The 26136-nt window shown below is 46.2% G+C and overlaps 1 protein-coding gene across 7 annotated transcripts in view; it reads left to right on the top strand.

The window, feature by feature from the left end:
- Window positions 1-15229, top strand: part of GDAP2 (ganglioside induced differentiation associated protein 2) — a 34144-nt gene extending 18915 nt beyond the window's left edge. For 2 of the 7 annotated variants that reach the window (XM_010567503.1, XM_010567504.1), the window contains exons 11-14: window positions 64-203; window positions 810-864; window positions 5659-5802; window positions 6732-7486. In XM_010567503.1, coding sequence (XP_010565805.1) covers window positions 64-203; window positions 810-864; window positions 5659-5802; window positions 6732-6779 — 387 coding nt within the window. In that variant the 3' untranslated portion in view covers window positions 6780-7486. Of the gene's footprint in view, window positions 1-63; window positions 204-809; window positions 865-1178; window positions 1209-5658; window positions 5803-6731; window positions 7487-7701; window positions 7883-12944 lie in introns of those variants that run through there. The other 5 variants (XR_774327.1, XR_774326.1, XM_010567505.1 and 2 more) reach the window with 5 other exon arrangements.
- The last annotated feature ends 10907 nt before the right edge of the window (window positions 15230-26136 follow it).

Genomic DNA, 26136 nt, shown 5'->3' with positions numbered 1-26136 from the left:
AAGATGTAGTGCAACTGTGAAAGAGTTCTTTGCAAATAGAAATCTCATTTCTTTCTGTCTCAGGCTCTTCTGTATTTCATCCATGTCATGGATCATATTGCAGTGAAGGAATATGTCCTGGTGTACTTCCATACACTCACAAATGATTACAATCAACTAGACTCTAATTTCCTGAAGAAACTGTATGATGTTGTTGATGCCAAGTGAGTGTCAATAGGAAAAGACCCTTCTGGTCTTCCTCTGTGCTGTGCAAATGTTTGTCATTCCCTGTATCTGGTTTCCCATTTATTTGTGACAGAGTTTTGCTGGGACAAAGACCTAAATAAATAACAAAGGCAAGAGGAAGGAAGACATGTTTTCTTTCCTATCAAAACCATTTATTAAACCAGGAAGTTCTGTCTTCTGCAGTCTCCCTTCTGGAGCTGTTAGAGGCATACTGAGTGTATTGTCTGTCTCTACCCACTGGTGGAGCTTCTGGAGCCCAGCTTTGTTAAAAATATGTTGCTAGTTGTGAGGGAAGAGGCTTGGGTAGTACTGGCAGTCATAATCTGTTCATAACTTTAACTGTCCGCATAAAAGACTGCAGGCTATGATGTCTTTACCTGAAGAATAATCATTTTGGGTTTTGGTTTTGTGGTTTTTTTCCCCTTACATTTACTTTTATGGTATCTGCCCTTATATTAGATCTAACTTTGTAAAATTACATCAGAGACACTTAAGCAAAATGATCTATGTTTTGACAGTTGGGTTGTGTAGGTGAGCTTAATTAGAAGTCACTTTTAAAGAATTTTTTTCTTTCTCTGAACCAGGTACAAGAGGAACTTAAAAGCACTGTATTTTGTCCACCCAACATTTCGTTCAAAGGTGAGGTAAATAGTACAAAAGAAAAGTGTATTTTGGGTGTTGGCAGAGTAGCATGTAAGACTGTAGTATGAGGAACATGGAGGTATATAGAAGACTTCCAAAATTAGGCCATATCTTCTGGATTTCAGAACTTGAAGTTCATCCCCATCTTCGATCTAGCTGTAGCCTTCCAACCTTAGTGATAAGCTGAACCCCAGTGTAGTGCAGCTGTCTGTGCCTTGCTTTGCATGTGCTCTTGAGAGAGGTGGAAGCTTTGGATATTGTTTCTTTCAAAGAGAAATATTTTGTCCTTTTTCCTGCTGTCTGGTTGGCAGGATGATGACCCATGACCAAAAACTGGAATTCTTTTTTGTGAAGCTCGTTTCCTGGATGTTTCACGTTTTCTTTCCCCACAAGAGGTATTGCATGTGTGCTGCATATCACTTAAGAGCTGCCCTGGTAAGGGCAGAGGACAGTGTGTCGAGCAGCAATGAGATTAGTCAGAATTATAGAGTGTAGAGTAGCAAAAAAAGATGGGAAGAATGCCTTTGTGACAGAGTGCAGAAAAATCCTGTTAAGCCTTCAGGAGATGAAAAACTGAACTTGTCAAGCAGCAAGATACTATCCTTGGCTATGATCTGTGTGGGGCAACAGAAGAGGGAGCTCACTCCCTTCTGTACTTCATACGCACTACTTATATTGCAGCAGTAGGAATACTTCAGATGAACTGTAGGCAGCAGGCCTTCCTAAATTTTTTGTTTGTCCTATTAAAACAGTTAGAAATGTGATCCTCCATGTTCACATCAGATTAACCTCTGTGTTTATTCTGCTCTTTCCTGACATTGATCAAATTTGAGGAAATTATATGCCTGGAAAAAACATCTGTTTGCACACATTCAGCAAGAATTTCTTTGACTGCTAAGTATCCAAAGAGTCCTTTCTTTGTATGTGCACAGCTGGGACACCATGAGACTTACAGCTTCCTTGTTTTTATGTACATGAGACTGAGGCTTCCCAACAGCATACCTTCCAGTTTCTGTGAGGATATTAATTATTCCAACAGGGTACAGATCTGAGGTCTGAGTGCTAGAATTAGAGCTTCCAGCTCTGCTCCTGAAAATGTAGGAGCTGGCGTAGAACATTACTAAGGTCACAAAGTTGAGTGGAAAAGTGGAAGCTAGAAGTACTAGTGTTTTAGATTCTCAGCAGCACTTTATCCCCATCCTGTCTTCCCATACATTTCTATTCAGTTGAGAAGTGGTTTTTTTGTTGGAGGATGAGAACTTGTGTTCACCAGTCTATTGCCATGTTCTCTCTCCCTTTGGGAAATGCGGTGGGACTCGACAGATCTGTGGGGCAAGCAGATAGTTGGTAGGAAGCAGGGAGGGTGAGAGATGTAGAGTTCTCTTGCTGGAAATAGAATTGGTTTGTATCCTGTTCTAGCAGCACAACTGGAGGCAAAAGAGGATGTGTGTCCATGTCTTTCTGCCAAGCCTTTTTCCTAGCTGGCTGTTGCAGAGACTATCGGGTTACGAAACATTATGGGCAATATGCAGCAGAAAGTCGTGGTGGAGAAGGTGGCTGCTAAGAACAAATGATTTTTCTCTCCCCTCCTTTTTTGGCTATTTCAGGGCTGTTGTCCCCATGGAAGATTGCTAGCTCAGAAGCCTCAAATATCTTAAAAAATGTTTTGGCACATTCATCTTCTTATTTGGAGCATTGACTTCCTTCCCTAGAAGTAGTGGAAAATACACCACGTCTCAAATGCAGGAGGAAGGCTTGTGCATTCATGCAGCTTCTGAAACACATCACCCTTGTACATATATCCCATTCTTAAATCTGTGATATAACTTGTCCATTTTACAGCAGTATTGAATCCTGGCACAGTGGATGGCTGCCATCTCCTAGAGTTGCTTTGCTTATTTCTGGGCTAAAAGGGATCCAGAGGCTTTTCATCATGTCTCTTGGAAACTCGTGCCCCTGGAAGACAAGCATAGTTCTCAATGTAGTTTATGGTGCCAACCATGATTCTTTTGTTTAGTTTCTAGATATGAAACTGGTTTAAATTATGTATATTTTGAGGGTAATTGCCTGTCTAGAATACATGGGTTTTGGTATGCAGGGTTCAGTAGTTATCCTAAAACACAGAGTAACTGAAGCAGGGTGTGTCACTGCACAATCCATTTTTGTACCCTGATCCTGTCTTTATTCATGCTTTGATGTGAGCATTCTTGTGACCTGTGAAGAACTTGATGCTTTTGTGCTGCTGAAATGTAACCGTTCTTGTGATGAAATCGCAGCATAGGCAACAGCAGTTTTTTAGGCTGGCAGCAACTCTTGCTGTGTGAACACTTCACCGCCAGGCCTTACATTAAGATACCCTTGAAGTGCTGTCATAAGTTCCTTCATACTCTTATGTAAATGTACATCTGCTTGTTACTGCTATAGCTGCTGATATATAAATAAAGGCTCTTTGGGGCATTTTTGTGTGAATCCTCTTGGCTTCCTGTCCTGAGAGCTCTCCAAACAAAGCTTTTTAGAGCTTGTGTTCTGAGTTGAAGCATCAGTGGCTGGATCTGAAAACCTCACCCAGAGAAATTGTTTTCATAGATTTAGTAACTTGGCTGTGAATCACAAATGTTTCAAAACTGAAACATACCCGAATACTCAAATTAGATATTCATAATCATAATCTTTGAATTTATCATGAAAAATTTTTGTCTTGTTTTCTTTAACAGTCACAAAAGCAGTTTCTGGAGATCAGATGCCAATATAAAGGTTGTTGCACATCACTTAAGCTTTTTCTACACAAGATCCTTTCAATTGTAATAAACCTACTAAGATCTGGGAAATGTTATCCTTGGGGTATGACCCAATTAAGAGATTGGTGACAGGCTTTTTCTGTGTTGTGCTGGTTTTTTTTTTAGGGAAAGACATCTGATACTTTAACCCTGTGGTTTTCTAGCTTGGCAGAGTGACTTTGATAGCCTTTTATTCAGATTCAGAACTGCAGGACAAGAAAAATGAAAGAAAACTTCAGCAGATGTCTAGACTTCTAGCTTTTTTTGACTGCTCTGGTATAACTTATTCTGCTTTCAGTGCATTAACAGGGATTTGGTTTAGTTTAAAGTTCTATGTCCTCCTACCGATAAGGAAATGGCTGCTCTCATATTACTGTTTCTATAAGTTGTGATTACTGAGAATGGAGATAATAGAAAAATTCTCTAGAAACATTTCTGCCACCCTCCCTTTTTCTGTGTCACTGGGTAAAATGTGTCACACTGCAATGGCTTGTATACTGGGGGGGGGGGGGGGGCAGAGTCACTTTTCTTGATACCAGTTTTCGTGATGGCTGCAAAAATATTCCCTATTAGGCTTTTATACATTAAACATCCTTAGCAATTATGTTTAATCATTGTTATTCATAATACACCTTGGAATGCATGCTACTTTGGTACAGGATTGAGGGGGTATTTTTCACTCATTAAACTGTCATCCAGTGTCACTCATAAGAGGTATTGTTAGAAAAATACGATAAATAATGGATGCCGGTAATAATCTGCCTGCCTGTTTTCTGCTAACATAAATCTCTAATTCTGCCCTTAAAATAATGAACCTATTTTAAACATTCTGTCCTGTTCTTTATCTCCTTTTTTTCTTTTTTGTTGTTGTTTTCTCATGAAAATACACTGTTTTGAGGAGGCAGCATAGTTATTCCAGGACAGTTTTTAGACATCGGCTTTTTCTTTAAATGTTGTATTCAGGTAGATCATTTTTATTGACCTAATGTTTTACTTTATTGAAACTCCCACTTCCCTCAAGGCTTTTCTTGTGGCGTTGCTTCTTTTCTGTTAACTTACTGCAGTCAAAGTACAACTATCAAACAGAATCACAGAATGGTCGAGGTTGGAAGGGACCTCTGGAGGTTATCTGGTCCATCCCCCCTGCTCAAGCAGGGTCAGCAAGAGCTGGTTGCCCAGGACCATGTGAGTGGTCCCTAATATGAGCATTTGTGACCTGTAGAATAGGTGGGTTTTTTCTTTCCCTTCAGTCTGCCAGGGAAAGACTAGATAAGAAACAAACAAAAAGTAATATAGTGCTTAATTTTGAAGAAGGTGGGTTCAAAAGTAAAAGCTTGTGCAGTCAATCTAAACAGGAATGTATAATAACTTGTAGAAGTAGCAATGGTGACTTACTGGACTTTGCAAGTCAAAAATTCCTTATCCTGTTTACATCCAAAGAGACAGAGGTGTGAATACTTAAAGTAAAATCTTGTAGAATAAGTTGATAAGGCTTTGATAAGAAATGTGGTGAAACAGAAGGACACACTCACTCAGCCAACCCAAAGCAGAGAGAAGATTTTAGTAGGACCCTTGAACAGCTGAAAGTCTCTCTCTCCCTCAGATTGCCTTTTCTGTGAAAACTTGAAGGCAAAGTGTTGAAAATGCTTCTGTCAGATATAGAGTCAAATAGCTCATATTCTGAGCTGGCTGAACAGGAAGTGAGAATGTGCCACTATACTGATGGCTTTTTGAAGACAAAGAGCAGAATAGCTGTCACTCTCATACAGTAGAAAGGGACCTTAAACTGGGAGCTGGGGAGGAGTGAGTGTAGAGTCAGAAAACACTAGCCGGAAAGCTCTCAAGACAGGGCTTGCTAGCAGTCAGCGGTGTATACTTCCTGACCTTGTGTTATTGCCATGGTATTAGTGCTTCAAGTTTAACTCAAGCCTGTTTAACTATGGAGTATTACATTGAACTTGAAGGTTTTGAAACAGCACCATCTTAATTTGTTTTTGTTGGTGTTTATTTTCAGGTCTCAGCATGGTTTTTCACAACCTTTACAGTCTCAGGGCTAAAGGACAAAATCCACTATGTGGAAAGCCTTCAGCAGTTATTCACAGCCATACCCCCAGAGCAGATTGATCTCCCCCCTTTTGTCCTTGAGTATGATGCCAGGGTAAGTGATTGCATGTGGCAAGCATGAGTCTTTGCACCTAAGTGTAGCTCTTGTGCTTCTCCCATTCTGCTCTGCAAGAGCTTTAAAGGGGCTGACTTCCACATCTTAAGAATGGGGAGAAGGAAGGGAGGGTTCCTGGAGAGTCTAGTTGTTCTGCTGTGAGTAATGATTAATTTTTTTTAATTTTTTTTTTCCTGCATCAGTCCAAGTAAAGAGCTTGGCTAAGAAGCAGATTCCTTTCCCAATAGAGCAGTCTCCTATGTGCATAAAAGGCAGACTACCTTTCTTCAGCCAAGAACTGTAACATAACACACTAAGAGTCTGTGGACAAGATAAAATTCATGTTATATAACCTGCTATATAACTTACACTGACTGCAAAAAGAAATACTGTGTGTTATCCTACCCGTCCCACGCAGGAAAGGGGAGGGGGCAGCGGTTGGAGGGAAGCAGTTGGGAAAAATGGAACTGTAGAAGGGTGCCTTGTCTTTGTTTTGGTCCCTCCTCCTCTTCCTTTCTCCATCCCAAGTCTCTCACCAAATGGTGGAATGAATGTGGCTTGCATTGGCCAAATCATTCCAAAGAGGATGTGCTATAACTACGAAGTAATAGCCAGAGCTGTGTGTCTGCGTAAGCAACTTTGTCTTGAATGACTGGCTGTGCTAGCATTTGTGGTTTCCTTGCATCACAGCTTTGGCTTAATGGCAAAATTTTAACCTGCACTTTTTTCTTAAAACAGAGGCAAAACCAAGGCCTATTTTTGCCTGATTACCAGCACAGTCCTCTCCTGGGTGAATTGTGGCAGTCACTGTACTCGTGGAAGATGAAGCCAGGAGTACCCATTTATTTCTGCCTCTGTGTCATCATCCACTGCACCAAGGTGTACTGAAGAACACTTTTGTTGAACTGCTCATTCTGTTTTCATTGTAGGAAAATGGGCCTTACTATTCTTCTTATCCTCCATCCCCTGACTTGTGATCTGCAGTCCTGCGATGCTGCTGGTTTCCCATGGATCCAATGACCTGATGCCTGCCAAAACCTGTGCATTTGCCCATGTACAGAATTCAGAGAGAGGGTTTTCCTCCCCCAGCTCTGGTATTTTTTTACTGATGAGATATTTTCAAGCACTCAAGCAATCAGAACTTTATGCCACTGTGAACTGTACAACTATTTCAAATATATTTATCCAATAGAAAAGTTGATTTAAAGATCACTAGGTGCATTTTACTTTCGTTTTTTGTTTTGTTTTGTTTTTTTGAAGCTGTAACATTTATTTCTGAACACTTTTCTGGGAAATCCATCGAAAGCACTTGATCATGTTTTTAACTATTACCATTTTCCAGCTCCATTTGTAATACCTGTTTCTGACAGGTCTGTACAAATATTGTGCAGTACCAGCCTGACACATTGCTCATCATATGGTCTTTGTGTTTCACATCTGATTACTTTCCCTTTCTGTTAGTGCTGATTACTTTGGTCATGACCCAGCAAAACTATCTGGAATTGGGAATGCCATGTCTGCAGGCTGAACAAAGCACTACAGCCAAGCCAAGATTACTGCAAGACTTAGTACCATAAATGCTAGGTGAGCTAGGAGCCTTGATAAAGTCCCTGTCAGTTTTCATTGGATGATGTGACATGTCAGGATGCCACTACCTTCCCAGTAAGAATAAAATTGAAAAGCATTTGCGGTTTCTTTTCTCTAACTGTAGTTGTTTATGTTCTCCTTTGACATGGCCAGATGTGTTTGTATGATAAATGAATGCCATCTGCATGAAGTATGTATGGAGGGGAGGGGGAAATGACTCCAACCCCAACCTCTGGTGGCAGAGATTGGTTCTTAGAGGTATTGGTGTCCCTTTTATTTCCTGTTACATTGACGCTCACTGATTTTTGACAGACGTGATACATGTAAGACAGCTCAGCCACAGAGTACTTGCAGAACTGGAGGTGAAAAGTTTTTCAGCCTGCCAATGGAAAGCTAAAAGAGAAGGGAGAAGGCTCCCTTCTAAAACATAATCAGAATGATGGATTCCCTGGTAGGAAGAATTGTCACAACAGTACTGAACATGAAAACGATGGTACCACTTTCGTGTTTTCATTCTAGCTGCTTTCCTGCCCTGACTTGTGTCTGCTACTCTCTAAAACTTCTTCAGTTTTGCTTGTTCTGCCACTTCTGCAATAATTACCTTTTTTTAAGCATAAGCAAAAGTCATCTTGAGATATCTTAGAAGGTAGTGATTGATTGGAAAGAGATATCTCTCTCCTGTTTAAAGGTGCTGTAAATTGTTGGGGTAAACAGGAAAAAAATCTTCTCTTGCTCATCTAATTGCATGTCACAATTTGTGTTTGCAGTCTGAGAGTTGGGGCTTTTGTAAGTTAGGAGTGCAGTGAAAGATGGCCCATACTGAGGTTCCTTTCTTTCCTCCCTTGGCCTCCTGGCTTAATGTTGGGTTTATCCTCCTCATGTTGGTATGTCAATTACAGATTAAGATAATCGCTTAGCTGGGGTTTAATAGTCATGCATTTACAACATATAAAAAGCAAGTGGTTTTGCTTTTTAAGTGTCCCCCAGGGTCCTTATGTGATTCCATTATCAGATCTAAGGTGCTGCTAAAAGGTGGAAACTGTGGCACAATGGAAAACCACCTTGGTGCTAATACTTGGGAGGGTTGCACCTTATGGTCAGTTCACATGTGATTCTTTCAGCACTTTTCTGGTGGGTTTTGAGAAGGAAATAGCCACAGCCTATACAGAGCAGCTACCACATGTCCCTACCTCCTCTTTTCACCTAGCTGTTTACAGCTGCCCTTGTCTGGTGACTTTTATAGCCAGCAATGAATTTTCCATGCTTCTCTAACGATTCGTATAGCTTTCCACCCCCACTAACCATCTGCTGTTTTTCACACCCATGGCATTTTCAGTGGGGCTGTTGCAGAACAGCCAGTGTCCAATTAATAGGCAGATTAAAGGTGATTCAGAGCATATTGTGAAAACCGAACTCTCAGCTTCATAGTTTTTAGATGGTTTCTGTCCCTTTAGCTCACAGATGGCTCAGAGTCATAAAACCTAAACAGTTCTTCTTAGGACTCAGTCTGCACGTTTTTCAAACCCTAGTCCAGTCATTTTAAGAAATGACTTGGCTCAGTGAAGTGCGAATGTGCCTCCAGAGCATTTGCAAAGCAAAAAGGAGATCTTGGCACTGTGCATCTTATTGTGTATATTTTTCCCTTGAAAGACTTTGCTTTAAATTATTTTTTTTTTTTACCCAAGTCTTGCAGATCTCAGTGGCAAGACAGACCTGCATTGTGCTGCAAAGATCCTGCATTTTCCAGTGAGTCTGGAGTTGTGGCGATTTACCAATTTATTTTTTTTTAATGGAGACTTTTAAATGTAACATGCCAGTGAAAAAAAACAAATCATTGAAGTGCTCAGGATAATCATTGGTATTAAAGTGTTTGTTTTAATGCAAATTTTTTTGTGTATTAGAATTAACTAGCTGAACTACATTTGGTTTGGCTGAGAACACTGGCATGCCCTGGTTAAGGGTGGCTACAATGCTTTTCTCTTGAAGAGGCTAGGCAGGCAGTCTGTGTATGTCATAACTCTGTGTGCATTTTAACACCCCTACCCAGTGCAGTCACTGCAGAATTAAAAGTTCTGATGAAGGTTTTATTGCCTTGCTTAAAGCTATTTCACACCATCTGCAGGCTCAAAAAGGGGAGTCTCCACAGAGAAGTCCATTAGCATAATTATGAGTGTTGTTATTACCACTGTAATGCCCTGTGTGATGTTGACAGTAGAGTGACATCATTGTTGTCAGTAAAACTCAGATGTGGTGCTTAGGCACTCATTAGCCACACTTCTGAAAACATCCTATATTCACTTGCTGATACTGCAATTAGATGTCTTAAGAGCTGGAGTCTGTCAAGGTGATGTCTGACCATGGACAGGCAACTCAAAGTATCTTGGCTTACCTGTTGTTGTTTGGCCAAGCCAGTGTTTGAAGCAATTGCCAAGTCAGTGAAAGGTAAAGTGCCTGGTGGCTGCTTCTCCTGTTGTGTTTTGTACTTGTTTCTTAACCGGATGCGACAACAGGAGTAGGAAGTGGCAAAACGTTGTGGGCAAAGTCAGAATGTCAGCTTTCTGCAGGCCATTGAGCTGGCGTGGATTTGCCATGTACAGTCGAAGCTGAGCTGCTCTTTTCCCATGCTCTCCTGCTTACAAGATCCTAGAATGAAAACAGAGCTGCTGAGTTTCTCTGGCATCTTCTCTTCCCCAGCAGTAGCCTAAACCCCTGATTTTTCCTATCGCATATGCCTCTGTTGCCTCAGCTTTGTGCTGAATGAGGCCTTCTCCCAGGTCTTTCCCTGAGCACTTTTGTAGCTGTAGTGCTGCAGATGATTAGCATCCCCCTGCTGAGACCAGACATTCCATGTGAAATTAATTTAGATGGTTCTGCTATTCAACAAGCTGATATCAGCCCTTCTCCTTTGTCAAACTGAAAAACAAGAGCAAAAGGCGTTATCCCCTTTCCTTGGCCTCTCCGGGGATGAGTCTCCTGTTACATCTGTGACCAAGCAACCAAATGAATAGTCCCAATCTAAAACTTGTTTGCACCTCTAAGTCTATTACAGAAATTCCTGAATATGTTGATTCTGGCTAAATAGGAACTGATCCCAGTGACTTCTGTTAGCAAGTGCAGTCTTGGGAGAGTTCGGGGAGGTGTTTCAGCTGTGTTTGGGGAAGAGGGTAAGAAGTCTACCTGGAACAACTCAATTTGTGATCCTCCAGTGCCAAAGAGGACTGACAGCAGTACCTAGCTGTACTCCTAAGGCAGCTGGCCCAATGGATTTTCTTTAGTCTCCCATGGGAAAGGTCCCAAGTTAGAGGGATAAACAACTGAGTACATAGACCAGTACCATGCAGTCTGCACTAGGCTGAGATGAGGATGTGGGTTTGCTAAAGCAGCCCTGAGCTATACTGGAGCAGTGAGAGGCAAGCAAACCTGCTGCAAGGTGCTGTTTCCTTCCAAAGTTGAACGAGAGAAAGATGGTTTATGCCTCAGCATTGGGATACAGAGCCCTCTTAGCTCATATGCTTAAAACTAAAGCAAAGCGTGTGGTGTGGTGGGGAGGGTGTTCCTCCTCTGGTCCCAGGGTTGATGGAGCTCTCTCCTCCAGGAGAATGGGCGGAAAAGTTGCTGTGTAAAGGTTAAGGACTGCACAGACTAAAATGCTACAGCCCCAGGCCCTCTGCAGCATGGCCTCTGCCTCCTTTGAATACCAGGTGGATTTCTGATAAGCAGTCAACTACTTGACTCTACAATCCCTCTGAAATATTTTAAATGGCAAAACCATTCACAACATGTATAACTGAAAAAATGCCAAGATTCCTAATGCAATTTAGACATAGCTATGGGAGAGGTGGCTTTGCTTGGAAGGACATTATGTACAAAAACGAGGGGAAGGGGATTGTATCAGATGATCCACAGCAGCCTGTCTGCCAGCACAGCATCTGTTTTTAATTGGCTAATCAGATCCTGTTTGAAGCTTTTCTCAGCTGTGCTTCCCTTGAAAACCAGATTCCTCTTCCAGATGAGGCAGAACTGCTTGTGATTACAATGTGGTTAGCACAAGAGCAGCAAAACTCAATGTATCGTGTGCTCAACACTTTCACCAAAAGGTTACGAGAAGCAGCCCTTACTCCAGCAAAGATGTAGGCAGCAGAGCCTCTTCTTGTTCATTCCTCCCATCTACTGGAGGAGTTTATTCTCCCTTTTCTGAGGGGTAGGGAGGAAGGTTGTTAAATGCCCACCCCTGTGCTGGGGAAGAAGGACCGCCTGAGACATCAAGCAACAGTTCAGTGTCCTCCTCTAATACTGATGCTTTTGAGTGGAACTGATTTTTAGGAGTGAGATCTGGCTTTATAGCCAGGGAGTCAGTAATGGCATGAGTAGCCAAGCTAGGTCCTGGGGAGATGGTCTGGAGAGACTGTACCTGGACTAGAGACACAAGCCAGTGTACACACCAAATCTCCATCGTGTCTATGTTAGTCACCGTGGTCCTGATTCATCTCTGCTGGTGTGTTACGGAGCAGTAGATGTAGTGTTGTGCATCTTTTCCCCATGAAAACCTCTGTGCCTGGTACCTTCAGGAAAGGGCTTCCTGGGCATGACTGGGGAACGCTTTGGGTGGGAGGGTCTTCATACTTACCACAAACCTGAGCTGCTACCCAAGCTGCAGTTCTTACCTGGCACATGGATACACCATCTCCTGCGTGGTCGGTGCAACGGGGCTGTAATCTGGCTTTCTGCTTGAAGAAAAAGGTGAAGGTGAAGTTTCAAATGTGGCTATAGTGCTAAGTAGAGTTACTTTATCAACAGGACCATTCACAGTTTGTAAGACCACTTTGGTTTCTAGCATGGCACTGTAACAAACTTACACCTACCATAAAGCAACACTGCACGAAACCAAACAGATGTATTGGTATGCGAGTGTCCTGCGTACCATCCCACAGAACATGCCTAGTGTTGTCCATCGGTTTACCATGCTTATTTCCTAGAAAGAGCTGGTTGCAAACCCTCTTTCTCATTCTCGCCAGAATGTTTGCGCAATAAGGAGCTCATAACTCGCATGGTTTAAAAGGTTAATAACAGCAGCTGGCTGCTGTAACAACTTGGACACACTTAGGCATTGCTAATTTGGCAGGAAATAGCCATGTTTGCATCATCTGAACAGGTTTGCTTATTCGCAAGTAAGATGTTACCCTGTCTGCTCAGAAAGGGCATTTCAAAGGTGGCTTTGCATATTGAAGAATAACACTACAAGAACAGGGAAGGTGCAACGTGGCCCCTTGACTGAATTGGTAGTGGTGGTAAAGGAAACACCTGGCTGGTGTTCGTTAGCTCTGCTGATTCTCTGGCTCACTGATCCATCGGCATCCTCTTTATTGGATCTTGCTGCATTGGGTTTCTACCGGAGCAGTGAGTCACCACGTGCCTGCTGGATCAAACGCTAGGGAAATGGCAAAAGCGTGCAAGAAAAAGTGCAGTTTGGGGTAGCTGGATCCGTAGCAAATGAACCTACTCAGTAGCAGCTGACAAGCAATCACAGGCTAAGTGTAACCAAACTCTGTCCTCAGAGTCGCATACATCCTATGCGGACTCGGGAGTTCCTAAAAGTATTTGAGCCACCTCCTCAGTGAGCTGCAAGGACCCAGAGATGAGCCAGTAGCAGGAGATCCCAAAAGAGAGTCACTGAACCAGCCTGGTAAGCTTTCACCCAAGCACAGAAGAGTGGAGAAAGAAACCTCAGACCCTGAGGTCACTTGAATCAGCTGCCATCGGTAAGTAAAGCCGAATCAGACCAGCCCATCAAACCTTTTGAGTCTGCAAGATGGGGGGGAAAACTGACAGAAAACATAGCTGAAACTCTCCCTGAAAATGGTCTGCATTGCAGGCCAGGGGCAATCCCCCTTTTCTGGTCCCAGAAGGCTCTTCTGAAGGTGGCCAAACAGTACGACAGTTCAGGAACATGAGATTCTCTGATCTGTTATGAAAATGTGTCCAGAAGCTCATACACACAGTCAGTATGAAATGTGAACTTGGTAAGATGTTACTGAGCAGAGACCAGCTGGTGGTCAACAGCATGGTCAGAACGATAACATTAAACAAGAATTTCTGTAAGTCCAGAGCCGTAAGAAAGACACTAAGCAGAAAAGCTGCTCTGTTATGAGACCAGACAAGAGCATTTCAAAAATGCAAACATATTTTACAGTAACGGTAGGATAACTTCTTTAGGCAGGTCCCAATGAAGTAGTTAGATTAAAGGGAAATGCTCCATGTCCTGTCTCAGCAGCTTTGTTTGCACTTGAGCATCTCTTTGAACTTAAGTCTGTTACAGTAGTATAGCAAAGTGTTTTTGAGGGACTTATCCAGGAATTTAAAAAAATAAATAAAATTTTAAACCCTAACAACTGATGACCCCAAAGCACAATAAGTAGAAATGTTCTGCAGCCTGGCTGGTGCAGTAGCAGCCATCAGTGGGACTTGCTGATGTGCCAGCTTGGGACAGCAGAGCCTAGGGGTGTAGGAGGGGTACGGAGTACAGCAGGGTGTACCAAGACCCAGAGAAGATGTCGGAGTTTGCGCAGGTGGTGTGGCCGTGAGCAAGATGACCTTTTGGACGTTTTCAGAGCCACTGATGCAGTTAGGCAAATTCTCCTCTGCCGCATCACATTTAAATGTTTCACTCTGTGCACTGCGATCATCATGATCATTAGGGAGCAAAACTAGTTAAATAGTCATCACAGAAGCAACCGTGCAAAAATATTTCACAATTAGCAATGAGCCTTCAAAGCAAGTCACTAAAACCAGACTTTGGGGCTGCCCCCCCTGCAAAACCCATTGCTCTCTCCTGCCCCATCCTCCGGTGGCCCATTTCCAAGGGGTTCAAAGTGCAACACCTTTCCAACACCTGGGTTGGAAAGGCATGTCAGCGTTTGCTGTTGGATGCAAGTTATTTTATTGATTCAGCTAGGCAGCAAGCAGCAGAACTAGAAGCAGTCCTTACACCTGTGGAAAATACATTGCAGTCAGCAGCAAGGTTTTTCTGATGGAGGACTACTTCATTAGCCTGGTCTTGCACGCACCCACTGCCCGAAGCAATGCTCATCAGCTGGGTGGAGGAAACACACTGCAACCCTGGAGCAACCAGCAAGGACGACAGGGGTAGCGAGTAGTGCTGGTGGCATCCCATCCCATAGCACGGCTCGGAGCAGTTTTAACCCATCATCATTAAATTAAGCCTGTTGACTCCAGACACTTCTTGATGTTCGGAGGTTTTGGGGTTTTGGCTTGGGGTTTTTTGGGTGGGGAGAAACAAAGCTGTTTAGGGCCCCCTCCAGACTTTTCAGTCGTTCTTTGATCTGTCACGGGGTCTGTGAATGGAGCGCGAGCCCGCACCTAGGCACTGCAAGAGAGATGGGTGCCGTGCCCGTGGCAGCAGGGCACAGCTGGGAGTTCACGCTGCTCCGAGCCCTCCACCTCCGGCTGCCAGCACCCCATGCAGTTTAAACAGCATGGGGTTTGCTGTGTCTGGCAAATCCCAAGAGAGGAGCAGCTGTAGCAGCTCCAGGACAGCGGTAGAGGAACGTGCACATGAATCCAGAGAGAAATGCTCTTTTCTCTTGGCACTCTAGCAAGCTCTAATGAGAAGCAGCCCACCCGAGCTTTTGAAGAATGAACTCACCAGGAGACTCCTCTGCTCTGATCAGCCTCCAACCCTCTCATCCGCTTAGGAGAAATAATAAACTGGGACATAGGAGTTATTTTCATACGCACAGTTGAGTAACCTCACACAGGGAAGACTGGCGGGGAGGACGGGGGTGATGTTGGGGCTGCCTCCCCCCCAGGACCACGCGATGCAACAGGGAGCCTGCAGAAAGTCTCTCGGTCCCTTTGGAAAGTTGTTGGGGGGGGGGCAGTGACAGGGGGATGGGGTGCTCTGTTTCCCAGGGCCCAAACAGGCTGTATTTTGTATTTTTTTTTTTTTTTTAACCTGGGCTCAGTCCTGGCTCGTGACAACTGCCATGTTCTGATGTGCCGTTGTGTCCCAGGACAAACCCCCGCTTGCCCCCAGCATGGCCTGGCACAGCACCGGCAGCACTGCTCGGCACAGCCAGCCCCGTCCTGGGCAGCTTCTTGGGACTGCACAGACAACCAAAGAATAAACTTTGGTTTGTCTGATGGCCCAAACTGTGATACTCATGAGATTTCTCTTCCTTTTTTTCCTTAAATTTTAAATTTTTCACTTTTTCAAACTTTATTATTTGCCTTCAGCATTTGTTTTCCTGCTGGCAGACACCTTTTTGAAAAGTCACATCCAGTCAACTTCCTCCCATCCTATTCTTGCCACTTTCCAAGCCAAGTAAGGCAGATTTGACTTTCTGTTCTGGAAAAAAAAAAAAAAAAAAAAAAAAAAAAGAAGGAAAAATAAAATTGTCACAGAACCATTTGTTTACCCAAGGACACAGATGCCAGGAGCAGCAGCACAGTGAATGGGGAACCGTGTCTAAGTCTGCACTGATCATTAATTTGGTCCCCCATGCCTGGCACTAAGCTGGCCAGGGTTGGGGAAGCCGTGGTGGCCACCAGGACAGGCTTTGGCGCAGCTGGGCCTCGGGGCTGAGGCAGAGGGAAGCCGAGCAGCTGCTGCCAAAGCGATGCTTTTGGGGGAGGGCAGCACTGATTAGGGGCAACCCTGAGCCCAGCCGTGCCTGCTCGCCGGCAGTGGGAATGGGCCTGGCAGCGGCCAGGCTTTTTGCAGATTTCTGCTCAAGCTGTTCAGCCTGTGGCATGCAAACATAATTACTTCTTTTTTTTCCAAGAGCAAAAGCAGCGATGTAGCTATGCCTCTTTTTTCCCCAAAGCTTTAGCAGCAAAAGCTCCATTCATGTTTTGCAAAAGCTCCTCAGCTGGGCAAAGCCAGTGGGCAAACCAGCAGAAGGTTTTTTTCGAAGCAAGTTCCGATCTTTCCCAAGATACAAGCCATATCAGTTAAGCCGAAATGTCCTCCCTGGGTAGAAGATGGTCTCATGCTGTGGAGTGAGTCAGCCCTTTGCAACGTCACTCCCAGGGGCAAAGACAGGGCGATGACAGTCTCTTATGGTCTCCTAAAGGTCGCAGGCAATTTGTGGCTTTGTGCGAGTTTTATTTGTTGTAGGGCTTTTGCTTTCTGGTCTATAAAAATCCCAAGGTAGCCAAGAAGGGGTTTGGGGTTTGGGGTTTCTTTAGACATAGATTTGTTATTTAATCCTGAATTGGGTTCTCTTTGCATGACCTGCAATATTTCCCTAACATCTCCAGTCTCCATCCTGTTTCCTGCAGGAGGACAGTTAGATAAGGATAAACAGAGATGGAAACTTTCTCCATTGCTAGCTGAAGCAGTGACAGCTCTTGGAATTTTCACATAAAATGCTTCTTCCAACCACTTGCCAGACATCTGGAGACAAACGGCTGCTAAAAGGAACCAACATAAAACATGTATGTTTTGAATTGTTTGATTGACTAAAATATTTTTGGAGCCTCTTGGTTGCTCTTGTTTTTCCCCCTTGCTTGGGTTGTGTCAAATCCATCTTCTACACCACCAGTACCAGGCAAAGTCTTCCAGGAAAAAAAAGAGCAACCTATCAAGACCTAATATCCTAAATTAAAAAAAAAACAAAAAACAAAAAACCAAGAAGAAACTCAAGTCTGCCAATGTTGCAGGTATTTGTGTCTGCTTCTAAAGAAACAAACAACCAAAACTATTCCCCAAACAAAGCAACTGTCCTCCTTCCTCCCCTTTGCAAGACAGGCTACAAAGCCAACTCTCCTTTCTGTTTTAATCCTGCTTTTCAAAGAAAAAGGAAGTTTTCAAGTTGGAGACAGAATGAAATGGGCTAATTTATGCCAGCAATTTGCATTGAGACTTCCAAAAAGCTTTAGCCCACCAGAGAAGGGCAGAACCATAGGGCTTATACCCCTACCTGGCAAATCACTGGAGGCAATAAATAAAGGAGAAGCAAAGACACATTTAGAAACATCATAAACCCACTGACTGTAGCCAGGGGATGCCTGCTGCAGAGCAAATGCCATCCTCTCACAAACCCAATGGGATGTTCAGCTGAGCCAGCCAAAAAGTGGCTAAAAGGGAATGAACTGACATTTATTTGTACTTTCAAAGATTTTTAATAAGGTCTTTTGTGAGGTAATCTGCAGACACAGCGTATGGATATAGGCTTGGGGGTTTTATTTTCTTTCTAGCCGTTCTGATTTGTGGTATTTAACCTAAAAGTTATTAAAATAGATATTAAAACCTTCCTTACTAGTACAAGGCCATATGGACTTGACTTGTTAGTTCCTGACCTGTATATTTAAGGAAGAGCAAAGCCCGGTGAGTCCTGTCTCCTGCAGTACAAGGGGAGAAGCGCTGCCACACCTCAAAACCAGGCAAAGGGGTACAAACATGGACGGGAATATTTGACCACGCTTCCGGGGCAGTGATTAAGGTTAGCAAGCCTAAAGATGGGTTTGATTCGGGTTTAGGCTGGTAATGAACTGTCTTGAGCATGGCTGGAGGGACACCCACAGACCTTTCATGAAAGCACCACATGCAGTTTCTCTTCGACACCCTAGCATCTCCCATGCTCCTGCAACTAACTGTACCAACCTTTTCCAGCCGGGAAGCGGCACACAGCGGCTCAGTAGACGCCTTTTATAAATTATTTTTGGCCCACTTTAACCATCCATCCTAATTTCCCGGGCCAGCAGCACTTGCCCCAGCAAAACCCACCTGGCAGGGTCTGCCACAGGAGCGATGCTGGCGGCAACCACAGCCCAGGATGCCAGCACTCAGGAGAGGGGTTGGTGCAGTTGCTGCCTCCCTGGGGATGCAGCTTCTGCAGCATCCCGAAACACGACGTGACTCTTCAGCTACAGCAGAAGCTCAGGGTTTGTTTTGCCTCCCTTTTCTGGGATAAATGTCCAGGTCATGCAAGCCCGGGGGCACATGTTGGGGCAGCAAGGATTGCCACCGGCTGGACACTAAGGGTCTCTCCAAAAAGGCTGTGGCTGGGAAAAGGGTCCCATCCTGGCAGGGAGCCTTGCCTCACTGCCTCCTCAAGGTCTTTTCAGGATCTTTTCCTCCAGGACAAAACATCAGCCATCTTGTGCACAGCTGATGTTTAGTCTGACCTCGCTGCCGTGTCTCCAGCATGCTGCTGCCTCGCAGGGATCGCTGGCTCTCAGGTATTTCGCATTGCGGAGCTCACAGGCAGCGACTGAGCTGCAGGGTTACGGCATGCCCTTAGCACTAGCACTGGCTCCCCTGCAAGGCCGAGAGGCAGCTCTCAGGGTCCCATGTGCTGGCCTGGATGCAAATGCCGGAGGACTGGCACCCGGCATGGGGCAGAGCAGCCAAGAGGCTCAGCCGGCAGCGTGAACTCTATCAGATGCACCACAGCTGCCATCCACAGCTGCCAAACTCTCTGAAAAACTCTGACTTCTCTTCAAAAAGTCGCGTTCTATTGCAAAACAGAGGGGTTGGCCAAGTGAGCACATTACTCGCCCCATCTGCTGCACTGTATCACTCAGACATGGGGGCACAAACCCTCCTGGCGTCACAGAGACCTTTTGGTAGGACCACGTGTTGGGCTGTTCTGTGCTCCCAAAGGAGCAAGTGCCTCCAGGGACTACACGCACCAAATTTTCAGATGGGTTACTAGGATGGACTATGAACAGCTCAGAAGCTTCCTAACCTGGTAACTAGGTCCTCCCACACCCACACATCGGTCCTCCAGGGTGGACGGGAACATCCCCACCCAGGCACCCACCAGGCCCAGGCTCCCCAGGGTGGGATGGAGATAAGCACAAGCAAAGCAGGGTGTGGGCGGCACTGGGCACATGGAGGACTGGATTCAGGTTTGGGAAACAGCACAGCCAGGCCACTAAAGAGCCATGCATGGAGCAGGTACTGCATGAGCTACAGACCCCATTGCAGGACACTGCTCCAGCAGTGGGCACCCAGCTGGCACTGGGACAGTGGCTCAGTCCATCACCAGGCTGAACCAGGGATACAGCAGCACATACAGGATTTTGCTGGTGTGTAGCATTTCACTTGCAAGTCAGCCACCAGCTCCCCGGAGAGCTGCAGAGTTTGAAGGCATCATATGAAACCTCTACTTATAGACCCTCACCCAACTCAGCCAGCCACCTGGGTGCTGGTGTCCTCTACCTGCCTATGTCAAACCCCGTGGCTGTGGGTGACCACACTGACAGCGACCGATGGAGACGGAGCAGAGCCCCGCTGCGACGGGCTCCACGCTGGCCACAGCCCCCATCTACTTGCCGGTGCCCAGGTCAGAGCACAAAACCAGGGGCAGGAATGGTTTTGTAGGGTGTAGGAGTGCAGGAAAGCAGTGGGACAAATTCCTGACCTCAGGGGCATAGAGGCGGCTCCACTTCCCACACCATCTGCAGGCACGAGGGGAGAGGAGGAGAAGGAGCAGGATGGGGACCAAAGCATCTTGCAGAAAGGGTCCCCCTCACTCACGTACCCCAGGAAACACCTGGTTCGGGCTTCAGCCGGGAGCCTGAGCCACCGTGCGTGCGCAGGAAGAGGTGGCTGGTTTCTCTCTCCTTTTCTCCCTCCCCTGTTCAGTACATTAATGGGCACCTGGGTATGCTATGAAAGCTTTCACACAGGCTGCACCTGGCCCTCCGGCTTTGTCCCATTTTAGCTGCCATGTCATCTCACAGAGCTGCTGTTTTGAGTCAGAAAAGAGCATCGAGAGAGCGGCTATTTCCAGCCATAAGCCCTGCTGTACCACCGCCTGGGGTCTAAAGCAGCCAGCCCGGCTGATGAAAAAGGTCAGGAGAAGGATGTACTTCACAGGACACTGACAGCTCCCAAGTGTCCTGGCTTTGGTGTAACCAGGATGCCCCTGCTTCTGAATGTTTTCCCTTTTGGCTTGGGCTCCCCAGGACACCTGGCTTCTCCTCCAAGGCGATGGCACAGCCTTGATGGCCATAGTACCTGCCAGCCGGTGCCACTGTGGCACCAACGGGAAAGCGAAGCATGTGTGATGCCTCCAACAGAGAGGGTCTTCTTCTGAGGCTGCTGAGGTTCTGGTGGTCCCCTACCTGAGCACAAACCAGCTTTTGCTTAGATCCAGCCCTAGATAGCTAAGTCTGGCCCTAGGTTCAGAGGCTCCCCTTTCCATTTTCTCAGGCCAAGTCCAACACACAGCTCCTTCATCCCAAGCCATGCCCAAGCCTACAAAGAGCTACAGGTGGCTTTCCTCATGCAAGCTGCCTGGGATGGACAGGGAGCACCAGCTCATCTTTTATAGCAGCTCCCTGCAGGCTCAGAAGGGCAGCAGTTTATCAGTTCCAACCAAAAGCATAACCCCATGTTAGCTCAGCAAGCCAAGCCACGCCAGGGAGAGGATACATTTCTTCACTTCGCATTGCCATAGTGTGGGTCTTCTCCCCAGAGAGAGCTGAAGCAGCGCACGTCTCATCATGGGGCTGAGGAGGAGGCTGCTGGGCAGCTGCAAGCCTCCCCATAACATCTTCCAGGGGCTGAGAGAGACCAGAGCTGCTTTGGCCCACGTCACGTTTCACCAAGCCAGTCCTTCCACCATCTGAAAACTGTGGTGAGACCTGTCAGAGAGGCCAAGCTGGGCTGAATCCAGCTAGTAGCTGTGTTGCAAGCAACATTACTCATCCCCTTGCTGAAGAAGCAATGGGCTGGATGAAACTCAAATGTCAGTATTTATAAGACCTCCAGCTGCCTAGCTTCTTGTTCTGGAGGTGAGGGGGAACCTCCAGGCTCCAGAGCTTTATTTCAATCCACCAAACCTTTCTCAGGCACTGCAATCTCCTGTGATACGGGGAGCCAGCTCCCGTGCTGGAGTTCCAGCTCTGCCCATTCCTTCTGCAGAGCAGGAGGATGGGTTGTGCAGAAGAGGGGCACAGCCCCTTAACTCCTGGTCCACGAGCCAGCCACGAGGCTGCTCCAAAATGCCAGCTGGGATCACGCTCGGCTGTTTTGGTAGCAGTACCAGAGCTAGCAGTGGAGATGGAGAGGAGGTGGGGGGCTGGCTGCAGCGACTCTGCCAGAGGTGAGGGACTTGCATGGCACTGGGACGTGCCACTATGCAGGGCACGGTAAGACTCCTGTCCCGCATAGCAACAAGGCTGCCTGTGATGGGCTGTTTTGCTGCCTGTGGTCTAAATCGGGCTCTGTGGCCAGCACCAGCTTCACCACTGAGAAGCCAAGGTAAGGGGAAGTGAAAGCCGCAGGGACTGTGACACCTGCTCTGCCTCGCTGTTTCGCTTGTCTCTCTCAAGAAACCTTGAGTTGCTATATTTGAGCACTGATTATCTCCTGGCTCTGTTCTTATCCTTGTTTGTGAAGTTTGACTGAGTTCACGCACTCCTGTGTACACAACGTGCCACCCTCTGGCTGCCAGGGAGTGCTCACAGCTGGTCGGGATCCTCCCCCCCCCCCCCCCCGGGGACACGGGCTCCTGGGGAGCATGCAAATGCTTTCCCCCCGGCTTTCTGCACCACCGATATGCCAGCACACATGCAAAACTGGAGAGGAGCTGCTGACAGCCCAGGCTGGGTGCAGGCATCCAATTCGACAACCCCTCCATGCTGCATGGCAAGAGGTGCCCAGAGATGGAGGGTATTAGCCCTTGTCCTGCAGAGCAAAGCACCCCTCCAGAAAAGGCAGGAAAGCCACAGCAGGGCCTCTGCAATTAAAGAGGGAGAGGACAGGGATAAAGTCAGCCCAGCTGCAGAGCAGTCCTGCAAAGGGGTGCAAAGGGAAGGCCAACGTAGGGGAGCAAGCAGAGGCTGTAAGGGTTGGGGTCTGTGGGAGAGGAGGGAGAAGAAAGGAATGTCACTAAGCCCCAGGCCATCCTGGGTGGCTGGACTCCTGAATTCCCTGTTGTCCCCCATCAGCAGCACCTTCTTGTTCCTGAGGGTGGTAGCATTGATTTTTCCACTCTAGCAGACCTGCCAGCTTGGGGAGGGCTGTTCCACAGCGTGACCCCTCTTCTCTTCAATCCCATCCCATAGCAGCTCTTCCTCTCCCTCTATTTGTCTACCATTGAAGGGACCTTTAATTCTCCTAGGAGTCAAAGATCACTCAAACCCACTCAGGCTTTCAAGCCAAGCCCCAAGTCCCCTCACCCTTTTTCTCCCCAGCCAGAGCAGACACACAGGAGGGAGACAGCTGAGGTGGGCAGTTGAGTCCCCTTTGACTAGGTGCACCAGTACAAGTAGGGAACATCATACCCCAGACAGAGCTTTTACAGGCAGCCCAAGAGAAATCATCTGTGTATCCAGCTCCTTCCTCCCATTGACATTTCCGTGGTCAGGTTGATCTAGTCCTGACCTCTCTATCCTTAGTTACATATTCTCCCTTCTGGTATTTTCTGTCTTTGACACACTGGTATCACACTCTTCCATACAAAGATCTATACAAGAATCCATACAGCATGGCCTACCCATTATTTTTCTACCACATGTCAAGGGGATTAGAAGTTACATGTTAAGGTACTGCCCAAACACTGCTATGAGCTAATACGTGGTCTCCGGCCCCAGAGAGTGAGCAGACTGAAACAGGGCAGGGAGCTCACACTGTAATGCCAGAAGAGAAGAGGATATCTACTATTCAAAACCAACATCCAGGTAAGCATTGCCTTTTAAAGGTTCTCAGCTGGCTGGAAACAAGTCCCTAGTGGTTTTTTATTAGCATAAACTGAGCATGAGGTGGGAGCTGAGGTGGGAAAACTTTTCTTCTCATATTGGTTCCATTATAGTCCTAGACCTGAGTTATCTTTTCTGTGCAGCTGGCTGCTAAAGAGGATTTGCCTTGAGACTTTGCTTGTCTGTGCTTTTTGAGGAAGAAGCAGAGAAATCCTTGCAAGCCCATGCTGCAGGAAAGACTGCTTCACAGTGAGTCTAGAGGTGAGCCTGAAGGGACACAAAATAAGAAGGTCTCGAAGAAAGGGACTTTACTGTGTGACTATTCCAATTTTCTTTTCTTTTCAGGTCTCCACCAAAAAAACTGGGATTAAAATACTTTCCTCTCTCATGCCAAAAGGCTAATTAATTGATATTTACGAGACTCTCACAGCGAAAGGATCTACATGAAATGGTATTAACCATTTGTGACTGAGGACCTGGTATACATGTGCCATAGCTGTGAGTAGGTGGATGCACAGTATTTGTGTAGGTGACAGGTACAAGAAAAGCCCTGAGAAGGTTGGAAATGAGCCCTCATCTTCCCTTCATACTTCCGACCACAGGAGAATGTGAGGATGACCTGCAAGCTCAGGAGAAGTTTCGTTACAAGGCAAAGTCTCCAACTCCAGTCCTTCCATTAGCTGTAGGCTGGTACTTGCTCGGTGACCAAAGCCCCAGCTTCAATCCCTTGCTGCCCGATCAGTGCTTTCTGTGAGCTCAAGAAGGAGGCTGTCTTCAGAAAGACTGGTGGGAAGAGGGCTTGGAGAATAAGGGCTCCCTATGGAGCCTTCCATTCCCACCGGGATCGCAAGGAACGCGGGCAGCTCAGCTTGCCAAACTCCCCATCTTCTCGCTCACTGGCTAACCATCCCAGCAGCATCTCCGCCTTATTTTTGTTTGCTGAGATTTCTCCATCAGGAGAAGAAGCCCTTAAGAGAGTGAATTAACTCGAGGATGTACGCAGCACCCAAACTTCCCCCCCTCCCCCCCAAAAAAACACCTTCCACACCCCATCCGTCTGACAACTTAGCTTTCTCGGGGTCCCCCCCGCCGCGGCCCCAACGGGGGCGGCCCGGGCGCTGTCCGCGGTGCTGAGCCCGCTGCCGCCACTCCCCAGGTCTTTGGGGGTCAAAAGGGAAGTGTTTGCTTCTTGGGTGAAGAGGGAGAAAAAAACCCCAACCAATCAATCAAGCCAAAAAAAACCCCAACCAAAACAAAACCCTAAAAAAACCCCAAACAACAATTGGAATTTAACATTGGAAAACGAGTTTGAGGCCTGACTTTCTCCACCCCGTAGCAGCTCAGGGGTATTTGTCATCTTCCAACCCTAAAGGTACAAAATTATTACGACCCAGGCCTCTGTGTACTTCATGATGTACTCAATCCATATTCTGAACCAAACTCCCCAGCCACGGAAGAAGAAGGCGCCTTGCCAAACTTTGCAGCAGCCTGAAAAGCAGCGGGGGAAGCCTAGAGGTTAAGGAGTTTCAGAAAACCACTTCTGTAAGGATACATAGCTAATTGCCCTTACAGCTTTCAACAAGCCAGCTTCTTCACAGACATTCACCATTAAGAGTCCCTCCAGGCCTCTCTCTGACCTGGAATTAACACAATTCATAAAATGAGACTCATGTCAGGGGTGGGCCACTTATCGCTGATCCAGACAGGCACATACAGCTGCTGAACAGGGGTGTGATATGTATAAAAGGTGGCAGGCAGTAATAGAAAATGACTCAGGGATTCACCCCAAAGAACACCACAGGCATGCACAAGTAGAATGAGCCACTGGTCATTCATTGAGGCAATTAATCAGAAGCAAAATCAGAGGGGAATGACTTATCTGAGCCTAAAAATGGGCTTTTAAATGGCTGCCTCTCTTCTCCCTCTTACCTGTAGAGCCCATGTTTCTCCAAAATGAGAAACTGAAAACCAAAGTTTTCCTTCTTAGCAATATTTATTTAGGGTGAGATGAACTGGGTTTGGAGATAGCAGGAACTGTTTTAGAAACTTCAGGGTATAAAGTTTATTGGCTAAGTTGGGCGGGACTTAAATCACAGGACACTGTAGGAGAACTCCTACAGCCAAGTGAAGCTGCTGAAGGGTTCTCAGAGCTGACACCAGGCTTCCTGTTGTCAGCCACATGGTGTGCATGATCTCAAATTTGGGTGGGTTTACTGGACTGTTCCTGAGTGCTAACAGGGGCTGGATGGGGGCTTATGTGGTTGCTAGCTAAGTCTAGAGAAGGCCAGTTGTAGCTACTGAACCCCTTATGCTGGTGACACAAGATGAAGTGGCATGTCGTGTATCATCTCTCCTTAACTCAGTTCCAGATCCTCTCATGGGTGACTGAAGCAAGTGGGAAGTGCTCTGCTGCGCTCCAGTTGCAGAAACACACTGCAGCAAATGAACCTGATACCTGCAGCTGCTGATCCAAGTCTGTATCACTCCGTGCTCTGCAGTGACGCAGGAAGCTCATCACCCCTGCCCACAGCCAAAACAACACCTTCAAGAAGCCCATGGCAGACAAAAAAAATGGAAATCTTTACAATTCTTCTCTTTTAAAGTCAGTATGATGCTTCCCCTTGGACCTCACTTTATATTCAAAAGCTTATGGGAAAGAGTATCCCATTCACTTCACGTGCCAGGACCGCTCCCTCACATGTAGAAAGCATTTCTTCCACTAACCTGTAAAACTGGAGTCAGAGATGAGGGTTTATGTGGTTCTTCCTAGATCCCCTCTTACAATATTGGAATAGAGGCCGTATGTTTTCATTCTCCTGGAATTCACCCAGTATTTCAAGATTTAACGTTAATATCGGCAGACCAGAATGCTCTCCAGCCAACTCCTCTCCCAAGTTGCTGTTTTCTAATAATTTTCCCCTCTTGCTAATGGGGTCAAGAGTAGTTTGTCATCTCAGCAGAACACCCTCCCTTCCAAACATTCATCAGAAAAAATTATTCCATCTTTCTGAATCTTTATTAACAGACATACTTCCAAAAAACAAAAGGGTGTATGCCTCAGCGCAGTAATTT

The sequence above is a fragment of the Haliaeetus leucocephalus genome, unplaced genomic scaffold (assembly GCF_000737465.1).
Source record: "Haliaeetus leucocephalus isolate CR32 unplaced genomic scaffold, Haliaeetus_leucocephalus-4.0 Scaffold228, whole genome shotgun sequence".
NCBI lineage: Eukaryota > Metazoa > Chordata > Aves > Accipitriformes > Accipitridae > Haliaeetus > Haliaeetus leucocephalus.
Note: the sequence above shows the minus strand (reverse complement) of the source record. Positions and strands in the feature narration are given on the sequence as shown.